The sequence below is a fragment of the Lactuca saligna genome, chromosome 9, assembly GCF_052625555.1.
Source record: "Lactuca saligna cultivar CGN05327 chromosome 9, ASM5262555v1, whole genome shotgun sequence".
In the NCBI taxonomy this organism is placed as follows: Eukaryota; Viridiplantae; Streptophyta; class Magnoliopsida; order Asterales; family Asteraceae; genus Lactuca; species Lactuca saligna.
In genome coordinates, this window is record NC_136425.1 from 13,654,415 (window position 1) to 13,665,953 (window position 11,539).

At 41.9% G+C, this 11,539-nt stretch overlaps 1 protein-coding gene across 2 annotated transcripts; it reads left to right on the forward strand.

Moving 5' to 3' along the window:
- The first annotated feature begins 9,361 nt into the window (after positions 1-9,361).
- On the forward strand, positions 9,362-11,303 carry LOC145018714 (protein FLC EXPRESSOR-like). Of its 2 annotated transcripts, none has more exons than XM_078976568.1 (4): positions 9,362-9,980; positions 10,454-10,611; positions 10,704-10,768; positions 10,828-11,303. In XM_078976568.1, the coding sequence occupies exons 1-4, from the start codon at positions 9,469-9,471 to the stop codon at positions 11,047-11,049; spliced, it is 957 nt and encodes a 318-aa protein (XP_078832694.1). In that variant the 5' UTR covers positions 9,362-9,468; the 3' UTR covers positions 11,050-11,303. The 2 variants fall into 2 exon arrangements, with proteins under 2 accessions (XP_078832694.1, XP_078832695.1); XM_078976569.1 differs by having other exon boundaries at positions 9,363-9,980; positions 10,876-11,303.
- Positions 11,304-11,539: the final 236 nt, after the last annotated feature.

Consider the following 11,539-nt stretch of genomic DNA (forward strand, 5'->3'; position numbering starts at 1 on the left):
TGCGAGGGATTGTCGGCAGTCAGTGCCGGTTCGGGATTTGAGGATATGCTATCATTGTCATCAGGTTGGACATTTGAAGGTCAACTGTCCACGGCTTGTTGCAGGACCGGTGCAGGCTCTAGCACCGGCTACGTTGAGGATCACAGGTGGAGGTCAGGGTGCAGCGGAGCCCCCAAGGGCTTAGGGTCGTGTTTTTCAGCTTGCTGTTGCGGGTATGTTCTTTCTGCTGTTTTTGATTATTTATGATTGTTGTGGAGTATTGTTATCTGTTGGTTTCGTCAGTTGGGTATGGAATTGCGTTTTGGGTTTTCGTGTGGTATCCGTTGTTCCCTGAGGGTTTGGCGAGTTGCGATCGAGATTTCGTTTTGGTATCCTTTGTTCCTTGAAGGATCGATATGGTTATGGATTAGTACGTCGAGCTATAGTTGATTATCTTTGTGAGGGTTGGTGGCGGATGCGGCGTTGGTTTAAAGGCCCGGTAGATTCTGCAGTCTGAGGAATGGATAGTTGAAGATTGGGTTCCTTTCGAGCGGGTTGTGCAGCCTGGAAACATGATTTGTATGAAAGTTGTTGGCGCTGGTGAGAAACATTTTGCGTGTAAGTGTTGATTTTTTGCAAGGTTGCTTTGGGAGATCGGTGATGGCGACCGGTGATTATTTGTCAGTGTCTTAAGTGGGGGAGAATTGGAAATTCTCCGGATTATCGTTGGGCCTGAGTGGTTGTTTAGCTGCTTTGGGAATTCAGCGGTATTTCTTTCAGCCGAGAGCAGGCTCGTATGGGTGGGTATCAGGCGTGCGGGGCGGAATACAGACCTAGAACAATTGATTGTGGAAGGCATGGGATCAGGCCGGGATCGAGTAGGTATGATGGAGATAGAGTTCGGAACCCCTAGAGGGCTAGAACGATATGCATGGGAGGATCTCCCGAAGGGATAGTTCGGAATGATGAATGCTAGTTGAGCGGTCCGGATAGACTGAAGGCCGGTAGGCGTACCAGTCAGACCAAAGGCTCGGAGGATAGTCCAGTCAGATTGGCTGAAGGTTCTGAGAGTGGTCCAGATTGGCTGAAGGCCTGGGGAGGCGGTCCAATCATGCTGAAGACTCTGCGAGTATTGTTGGATCGGTTCGAGGTTATGGGTCGCGTATGTTGTAGTGTGATTACATTAGGAGGTCTGGCCCCGGGTAGCGATCTTGAGCAGTGAAGGTAGTGCATGGGCTTGAGAGTCCCTGTGATGAGAGTCAAAGTAGTGGTGATGCATGGATGTCGGGTACGCTTTAAAGAGGTAATGTAGCATGGGATGAGCACCATAGTGCCTGTCATGGTGACTGGGCGGACGAGTGGTTTCCTTGGTAAGGAAAGAGGGAGGAATGAAATTCCGAAAAGGGAGTGCGAATTCAGGAAGTGAAAGCGGCAGTGTAGAGTTATGATTGGAGTGGTCCGTCGATGGTCTTTGAGTAGTGTGTTGCGGCGGTAGAATAAAAGCTCATTCGACTTGATATGTTGCTCAGGGCGTGGAGGGAATACCGTGGCGTAGAGCCAGGGAGAGGGGTTCGGAAGGGATACAGAGAAAGAGTCTTAGACTCTCAGTGAGATTCTGATCAGGGTTTTGGGTATGTATTAGCGGTTCATCCTGGAAGGATGTTTGAGGATATCATCAGTGTATCAGGTTTTCCAAACCTGAGGGTGCTAGAGCTAGATCAGCATGTGTGTGTGATTGCGAGAGGAGAACTCGGGGGAGTTGCTCCGGAATGGAAGAATGGGTCTTTCGGTCGTCATGGGATGGATAGAGTGGAATTCGGATCGGGGATCCGATGGTTCGTGGCTTTATAGCCATATGAGTCAAGTGAAAGATGAGAATTGGAGCAGTAAGGCATCATGGGTAATACTCGGTTGTTGAGTGTGGTTATCGGAGGGTACAGCTGGTGCCCGGTTTAAGTAGGTGGTGGGGACACCGTATGGAAGGAGAAAGTGAGCTTCTGGTTTCTCTGGTTGTACCTTGAGGGACTTGGTTCAATCAAGGTCAGGTGGCGCGCCGTGGGAAGTAATTTGAAGATGAGATGTCGTAGGCTTCGAGGACGAAGCCTAATTTAAGTGGGGGAGAATTGTAACATCCCGGAATCGCAAGAGTAGAGTTGAAGGGCTAAAAGTGTAAGTTTCAGAGGGTGACTCGGTGAGTCCATGGATAGACTCGGCGAGTCAGGTCGCGACTATGGTCGCGTATCAAGTGGCCTACTCGACGAGTCCAAATATGGACTCGGCGAGTAGGTGCTGTATGGAGAAAACCCTAATTTTCGGGGTTGAGCCCTATATAAAGAGCATTATGCCCCTCCACAGCCTCCCTTATTCCCCCCTTGAGTCCCAGAAACCCTAAATTCGTGGAGAGTCCCATTATTGAGCAAATTAGAGCTTGGAGAGGTGTTGGTTGAAGAAATCTTGAAGGAGAAGTGGCTTGGATCAAAGGGCTTTGCTTGGATTCGAGTTTGGTTGCTGTTGAGGCATCTTTTGGAGGTAATACTTTCGTTCTTGGGTTGTATCTTCCTAGTTTCTCATTTTGGGGTTGAGTGGGGAGCTTGGTTATGTGGCATCTTGAGGTTTGGGGGATGGATCTGAGGTTGCTACCTCAGATCTGGAGTGGAGAAGATCTTAAGAGCATTAAAGCCCCTGTTCTTGTGTTGTTAATGAAGCTACCATGTCCCAAACCTTGGTTCTAAGGTGAATAAGGCCTAAATCTCTTTAGATTCACGTAAAGTTTGCCACTTTACGTGATGGATGGATTGTAGGAGGTTGGATCTATGTTTTGGATCAATTGCATGGCCTGAGATGCTTCTGTATGGATTCAGACCGGTGGTACTCGACGAGTCACATGGGTGGACTCGACGAGTTGCTTGAAGATGGCCTGGAACTCGACGAGTGGGTTGAAGATAGCCTTGGACTCGACGAGTCCATTTGGACTCGGCGAGTCTTGTCGAGGAAGTCCCAATATTTCTGGTTGAGTCGATGAATCGGTGAGTCAAGGGATGACTCGGTGAGTTGGGTGCGAGTGGACTCAGAGTTGTTGGACTCGACGAGTCTTGGGGTGACTCAGCGAGTTGGGTCGCTAATTGAGGGAAGTTCTGAGCATAAGGACTCGGCGAGTCATCGGGTTGACTCGGTGAGTAGAGTCAGTCAGGGGTTGACTTTGACTTGTCCAAGGTTGACCAGTTGTCTTCCAGGGGTATTTTGGTAATTAAGGGTATTTATTGAGTTGTATGTTTTGATGTTCAGTGGAGGAGTTCGTGTCAGAGTCCGGAGCAGCGGGATCTTATCCTTTCAGCCGACAGTTTCGAGGTGAGTTATCCTCACTATATCAACAGGGTCTAAGGCACTAAGGTCGACCCTTTATTGGATTGAGATTCGGATATGGTTATTATGATATTGTTTGATGTGTCTGCATCCTGGTAGCTAGGGTGGTACATGCTAGGAGACCTTGTTAAGGTCAGTTTCCCGATATATAGAGTGATGCTATGCTAGTGACCGGTTAGGTCGGTAACCTGGTTAGGGTAATGATATGCTATGTGATCTGTTTGTTCGGTTTGTTGACTATGACTGTTATATGATTGTATGTTTTGTGCACATGGTTGTTTGGATTGGAGATGGGTTGAGGCGGGTCCTGCTTTGTGTTGTAGGCCAAGATACCCAGGGCGGACCGGTTATTCCGAAGGCCCAGCGAGCGGTCCGGATAGGCTGTAGGCCCCACGAGGGTGGACCAGACGTGCCGAGGCTCGGAGAGTGGACCAGGCCGACTGAAGGCCCGATGCGGGCGGACCAGTCACATTGTAGACTCAGAGAGTGGACCAGGTGGGTTGAAGGCCCGATGCGGGCGGATTAGTCCCACTGTAGACTCGAAGGACATGACTAGACCCGGAGGATGGATCCGATGGACTGAAGGCCTGATACGGCGAACCAGTCACACAGTAGACCCGATATGCATGGTTGTTCTATGTTCTGTTATGTTATGTATGTTTTATATGCTTTGGACCGGAAGGTCGTAGCCTGGAAGGGCGTATACGTGGTTGGTATTTTGGGGGTATCTCACTAAGCTTTCGGGCTTACAGTTGTGGTTTAATGTTTTTCAGGTTCTTCAGGAGACCGTGGCAAGGCGAAGGCGGAATCGTACCGCTCCTCACGATTTTGTAGCAATGTGATTCTGGGAATACTCTAAATGATTTGTATTGAAAACCTTTTGTAAACATTTTAATGAAAATCGGGTTGTTTTGAAAATTTAAATTGGTCGTATTTTTCGGATGTTACAGTTCGCCTACAACAACAACTATCATTCTAGTATTGGCGCCCCGCCTTTCGAGCTGTTGTATGGGCTGAAGTGTAGGACCCCATTCTACTGGGGCGAGGTTGGGCACAGAGTGATGGGTCGGATAGAGGTAGTTTTGCAATCTAACGAGATGATACAGTAGATTAGACAACAACTGCAAACCGCTCAGAGTTGGCAGAAAAGTTATACTGACCAACGTCGATCTGTGCTGGAATTTCAGGTGGGTGACATGGTTCTCCTGAAGGTCTCACCCTGGAAGGGTGTGATCCGCTTCAGGAAGAGGGGAAAATTGGGTCCCTGTTACATTGGGTCGTTCAGGATTGTTTCCAGGGTTGGCAGGGTGGCTTATAGGCTAGAGCTTCCGGAGGAGCTTAGCTGAATCCACAGCACATTTCATGTTTCGCAATTGCGAAAATGCATTATGGACCAAGAGGCAGTGGTATCATTGGATGATATTCAGGTCGATGAGCACCTGAACTATGTGGAGAGGCCTGTGGCTATTTTGGAAAGGAAGAAGAAGATTCTACGGAACAAGGAAATACCTTTAGTAAAGGTACAGTGGGAACATCAGAGGGGCTCTGAATGGACATGGGAGCCGGAGGCGGAGACGCACGAGAATTACCCGACATTGTTTATTCCAACGGACTTCGAGGGCGAAGTCTAAATTCAAGTGGGGGAGAGTTGTAATGCCCCGATTATCAGGTATTGTTTTAAATAAGATTTATTGGGTTAATCCCTACTCGACGAGTTGGTTTCCCTACTCATAGAGTAGCAGCGGCGTGGGATCGCATGTTAAGTGACCTACTCGACGAGTCCATATTGGGACTCGGCGAGTAGGAGCTGGCAGATGAAACCCTAAATCCTGGGGCTTTTCACCTTATTTAAAGGAACCTTAGCCTCCCTTAGGCTTCTTTACAGTTCTAGCAGTCCTTGAGAACCCTAATACGTATGCGTGCCCATTGTGTGTTTGAAGCTTGAGAAGAGGACCTTTGGAGGGAGAAGGCTTGGAGGAGAAGGAGATTGGAACAAGTAGAGTGTAGGGGTCAACACTTATCTCAATTATCATCTTCTAGAGGTACCCAAATCACCATTTTCTTTGTAGATCTCTTCTATTGGTTGATTTTTAGGGTTTTTATGGAATATTAAGTTGACATGATGAGCGATGGGCTAGATCTGAAGTTGTAACTTCAGATCTAGACCCTCCTTGGGTTCTAGAAGCACAAAGTTGCATTTTTAGTCATGATTGAGGTCCCTATTGAGCGTGAAGCTCCATTAAGAACTTAAAATAGGCATTTAGAGCCTTTATAGACATGCATGCACGTAAAGTTTGCAACTTTACGTGATAAGAATGCCCTAGGAGCTTGGATCTGTGATTTGGAGCCGCTGCATAGCTCAAAACAAGTCTGTATGGAAAAAGGATTGAATGGACTCAGCGAGTTGCAAGGTTGGCTCGGCGAGTCACATAAAGATGGTCGTGGACTCGACAAGTTGGATGAACAACTCGACGAGTCCGATGAAGATTGCCATAAACTCGACGAGTTGAAGAACAACTCGGCGAGTCGGATGAGTTTTCTCCAGGATATGTATGCGTGTGTATTCGTCGAGTTGCAAGGAGGAAACTCGACGGGTGGCCTTAAAGTTTGATCGAAAATCGAAGGAACTCAACGAGTCACCACGATGACTCGGCGAGTTGGAACGTACTCCAAGGAACTCAGCGAGTAGCCGAGGATACTCGGTGTGTTAAGGTCAACATGGATTGTTGACCTTGACTGAGGACTTTGACCTTGACCAGGGGTTGACTAGTGGGTTATGGAGTACTTTATAAGGTTAAGGACTTATGAGTATGTTGTATTATGATAAAAGGTGGTGGAGCCTATGTCAAGTGATCCGAGAGTTGGAGTTTACCTTTCGAGTCGACATCTGCAAGGTGAGTTATCCTCACTATATCGATAGGTTCTACGGCACCAAGGCTGACCCTTTAGTTGTTACTGTTATGGTATGCTTTGTATGGTTATGATCTGTTAGATCGAAATCAGGGTTGATAGTATGTTATGCTCTTATGATCTATAAGGATTGGTATGTTAGTGGCCTGCTAGGTCGGTGCTCTAGTTACGAGAGAATACTATGATTGATGATCAGTGAGATAGATGTGTTTGATGTTTGTATATGCCAGTATATGATAGTTATGCGCACGTGGTTATTTGTTTGTTGTTTGGGTTGAGGCGGTCCTGCTTTGTGTTAAAGGCCAACATACCCTATGAGCGGTCCGGGGAGACTGTACGCGGCGGACCAGTCATGCCGAAGGCTCGGGATAGATCCAGATAGACTGTAGGCCCTGTAGGGCGGTCCAGTCAGGCCGAAGACCCAGTATGCATGTTGTTGATTATCTGTTATTGATATGGTATTAGCGGTGTGGTATTGGTATTTTGGGGGTAGCTCACTAAGCCCTTGGGCTTACAGTTTTCATTGTATTGTTTTAGGTACTTCAGGAGATCATGGCAAGGCGAAGGCGTGACCGTACCACTCAGCATCCTTATGTTATGATTTTGGGACACTCTGATGGATATTGATTTGAAAACATTTTTGTAAACAAACGTTGTTTGATTTTATTTATGATTGGAAAGGTTTAAATTTGGCGTAAAATTTATGGATGTTACAGACCATGTGGGGTAGCCCATGGATTTGGATGTAAGACCATGTGGGGGAGCCCATGGCAGTCCTAGTTAAAGACCATGTAGGGTAGCCCATGACACTAATACAGGTTTTATGTATGCATGACTCATGTGATATGTGTGTAGCTTTAATTAGCTAACAAGATATGTGTATGTGTGGTGTGTGGTATGCTCGGGGAACTCGCTAAGCATTTCGCTTACAGGTTGTTGATTTGTTTCAGGTACATCTGAGCCCAAAGGCAAGGGCAAGGCGTGATGACACAGCGTTCACTCTATCGCTCTCTTTCACTGTTAGAATTGGGGACACTCTGATGATTTGAATAAGTTGTAATGAATTGATGATTTGAAAACAATTATGTTGGGATTTGATGGTTTAAGCAATTATGTTTTATTAATTAAAAAGTGAAAATTTTCTTTTAAAATTTGGGTCGTTAGAGGCTTGATCGTGCACCTCCTTGCATTTTATGATTTTGATTTCTAGGATACTCTAATATGAAACTATTTTGAAAACAATTTGTAACTAGATGGTGTTTTTGAATGTTTAAAAAAGTTTTAAATTTTCAGGAATTTTATGAATGTTAGAAAATAATCCATCTCTCATTTAAAATTTTGATACAAGTAATATAATATATTCAAAGTATGTCTTGAACACCTTTGTCAAGGTTGTAGAACTCTCTACTTGGCACCTATTCGGCCGACTGCCAAGTAACGAGTACGCGGGAGTACTCGAATTCGGGAATTCATGTAGAAATATTTTTAGGGAAATTATATATATCAAAATCATAAGTTAAAATGATAAGTTGATTGAAATATATAACAAAATTAGATATATGCGAATACATAAAAACTGAAACACATATAGTGGTGTCACTTCGTAAATAATTACTGAAAATTTAAGATATATATATATATATATATATATATATATATATATATATATATATATATATATATATATATATATAGTAATAATGACATGTGTGCCTCTGTTAAATAATAAATCATTAAGTATATTATATATATTAATCACCAAGTTTGTTGAGTTTTACAACATTGCTTGCTTTAGTAAGGGGCCATTCGGGGAGTACTCGGATTCGGTAACTCGCCTCATTAAGGGGTTGAGTAGGGAGTACTCGGTTGAGTAATCGGTCAATTCGATGTGTTTTCCAACACTGACCTTCGTACAATCTACCTAAAAGTATATTAAATGAAAACCAACTATATGGATTATAAAGAAGAATATGAGCTTTACCCATTGAGGAATTGTTTATATATGCTTGAGATTTAAGGATAAAACACATATTCTTCTTTATAATCCGTACAGTCTCAGCTAACCTATTATTTTATTGACTGGTTTGTCATCAGCAAGGTTGTAGAACTCGTTACTGGGTACCTGTTCGGCTGATTACCAAGTAGCGAGTACTTGGGAGTACACGAGGAGTACTCGGATTCAATAATTCATATATAAATATTTTTAGGGAAATTATATATGTCAAAATCAAAAGTTTATTGAAATATATAACAAAATTAGGTACACGTGAATAAATAAAAAATTATAAGTACATAATGGTCTCACTTTGTGAATAATTATTGAAAATTTAAGATATATATGTAGTAATAATCACATGTGTGAGTGTTAAATAATAAATCATTAGGTATATTATATATATTAATTATCGAGTAGACCGAGTTTTACAACACTACTCAATTGAGTAACGAACCGATCAGAGAGTACTCAAGATTCTGTAACTCACATCGGTAAGGGCCAAGTAGCGAGTACGCGGATGAGTAATCGACCAACTCGACGAGTTTTACAACAATGGTCATAAGTCAGTGATTTCTTATAAGAATATATCAGTTGGTTTTTATTTAACCTACTCTTAAGTAGATCGTACTAACTACTAAGGTGTTGAACATATAATTTAAATATCTTATAATACTTATAATATAAATTTATATGAGAAATGAGTTATATAGACGGTTATAAGTTCAAAATAATGCTAACATCATTGTTAATGTGACAAATAATTGATTACAGAGGACTTTAATAATTAGTTTTATGGAGTTTAATCATATTTATTCATAGTTATAATTTCAAACAAGAAATTTCCAAAATTTTAATGAAAAAGTAATAGAGTTGAAATAATAAAAATATGACTTCTTTCATTAGCTTGGCCAAAATAATGAAACTTTTTTTTAGAGATATCTAGGTAAAACATAGTGTACCAATAAAAAATTGACTAATTTAGGATTTTTTATCCGATAATCATGTTTTATTTACAAATAAAATTTAGAACCGACTAAAATATTAAGAATTAGTAATAAGTTTTTCTTTTTTTAATTTTTTTTCAAACACCCCTTAAAATTACTAAAAGGATCGGTAGTTGTTCTTCGACACCAGCAACGTTAATAATTGACAAGCCTAGAAGGAAAAGAGAGGGGCTGCACACGGCGGCACTGCGGCAACCACCATAAAACAATCCACAAATGGCCGGTAGGAATTACATCCCACCAGATGCATTAAAATTCAGACAAGATTCTCACTCTCGCCGTGCGCCAATTGAATCTCCTCCGCGCCACCACCAGGTCGAAGACCGCATCGCCGTCCACCACCGCGAAATCCAATCACTCCTCCTCGACAACCAACGCCTCGCCGCCACTCACGTCGCCCTAAAGCAGGACCTCTCTAGCGCTTTGCAGGACCTTCGCCGTCTCTCCTCCGTTGCCGGCAATGTCAAGGCCGAAAGAGATGCCGAAGTGCGCGAGGTCTACGAGAAGGCCGTCAAAATGGAGGCGGAAGCTAGAATGACCGATGAATTAGGTGCCGAGCTTATTCAGGTCAGAGGAGATGTACAGAAATTGAGTTCAGAGAGGAAAGAACTTAATGAAAAGTTAGATAAGGTTCACGGCGACCTTACGAAAGAAAGGTCCAAAGTACATCAAGTTCCCATGATCAAAGCGGAGATAGAAGCCATGCACAAAGAACTATCAAGAGGAAGGTAATCATCTTCCTTATCATCTGTTAATTGTTGCTGTTAGGAACTTTCCCCATTGTAACTGTTGATACTTCATATATATTTCCTTAATAAAAACCTAAACTTCATTCCAAATTTCCAATCTTTGAGGCCCATTCAGTATTAGCATAACTCTTAACCTTCAATCTAATTCATTGATAACTTTAGCTTCTCCTTGAATGGCATATCCAAAAGCAAAACCCCCTTGCCGACTTCAATCAATCTGATAATCTGTTGGGTGTTTCAATCCTCAAAAAAATTGGAATAAACATTAGAATTGCTATATCTTGATTCCTTGGGTGGAGAAGAAGGGGGTGGGGGTGTGAAAAAGATGTGTTGATCTCATCCATCTCATCCAAGACCTGCGATGCTTTTTTGCCATGTCATCATTATGTGAAAATGGGTTATAACTTTGTTGGCATTTGAGTTTTGACTTTTGACCCTGTTTATGCAAACAGGGCAGCAGTTGAGTATGAAAAAAAAGTGTATGCAAGTAACCTTGAACAAAGCCAAGCAATGGAGAAAAGCTTGATGTCTATGGCCCATGAAATTGACAAGTTACATAAAGAACTTGCAGATAAAAGAGCAAGGGCTGCAGCTGCAACTGCTACTACAGGTAATAATTAACTACCCATGGTTCTTATCATTATTATTATTATTTTTTAAAATTTTGTATTATATATTTTGTTAATTTTGAAACATGAACAGGATATGGTGCAGGATTTGTGAACCATGATATGGGTTATGTTGGGAATGCATACAACATGCATCAGGTATGCAATTGTTTATTATTTGCAAATTTTATCAAATATGGATTATATATACATTTCAGGAAAAAAAAAAGAGACAAATTTACTATTTTGGCATGTTCGAGGTTCAGGGTGGAGTGGATCCACAATACGGGTCTGGAGCTTTACCCAATGGCCCATATGAGATGCAGCAACATCACATGGTTGATCCTCAGTATGGGCATGGAGTTGTACCTCAGCCTCAAGGTGCATTAGCATATGATATTCAACAGCAACATCCTCCTAATAATGCAGCACATGGATGAAATTTGTATTTGTATACTTGAAATAAGTGGTGGTGTAACGTTTTAAAAGTTTTTAGGGTTAGGCTTAGGTTTAGCAAGACAAGAGATCTTGTGTTGTCCACGTTATGACTCTTGTATGTTGATGTGTAGATCGAGTCATAAAGTCTTGAAATCTAATTGTCATAGATTGGTTACATGAAGGAAAGAAATAGAAGGTGTTATAATTATAAATTACTTTTATTTAATAATATTTGATAACAATAATACTTCAATTATACTTTTGTTATTTTCTTAAAATGCAATTTTGATTATAAAGGTGTTTTAAGATCTTACAATTATACTTTTGTTATTTTCTTAAAATGCAATTTTGATTATAAAGGTGTTTTAAGATCTTATGATCCTTGATTTAATCTATATTTTTTTAGTTTTATAAAGGGAAAATAACATAAAAGTCATTAAGTTTACACAAAAATTCTAATTTGACACTGTTTTTATGTTTTTCAAATTTAAC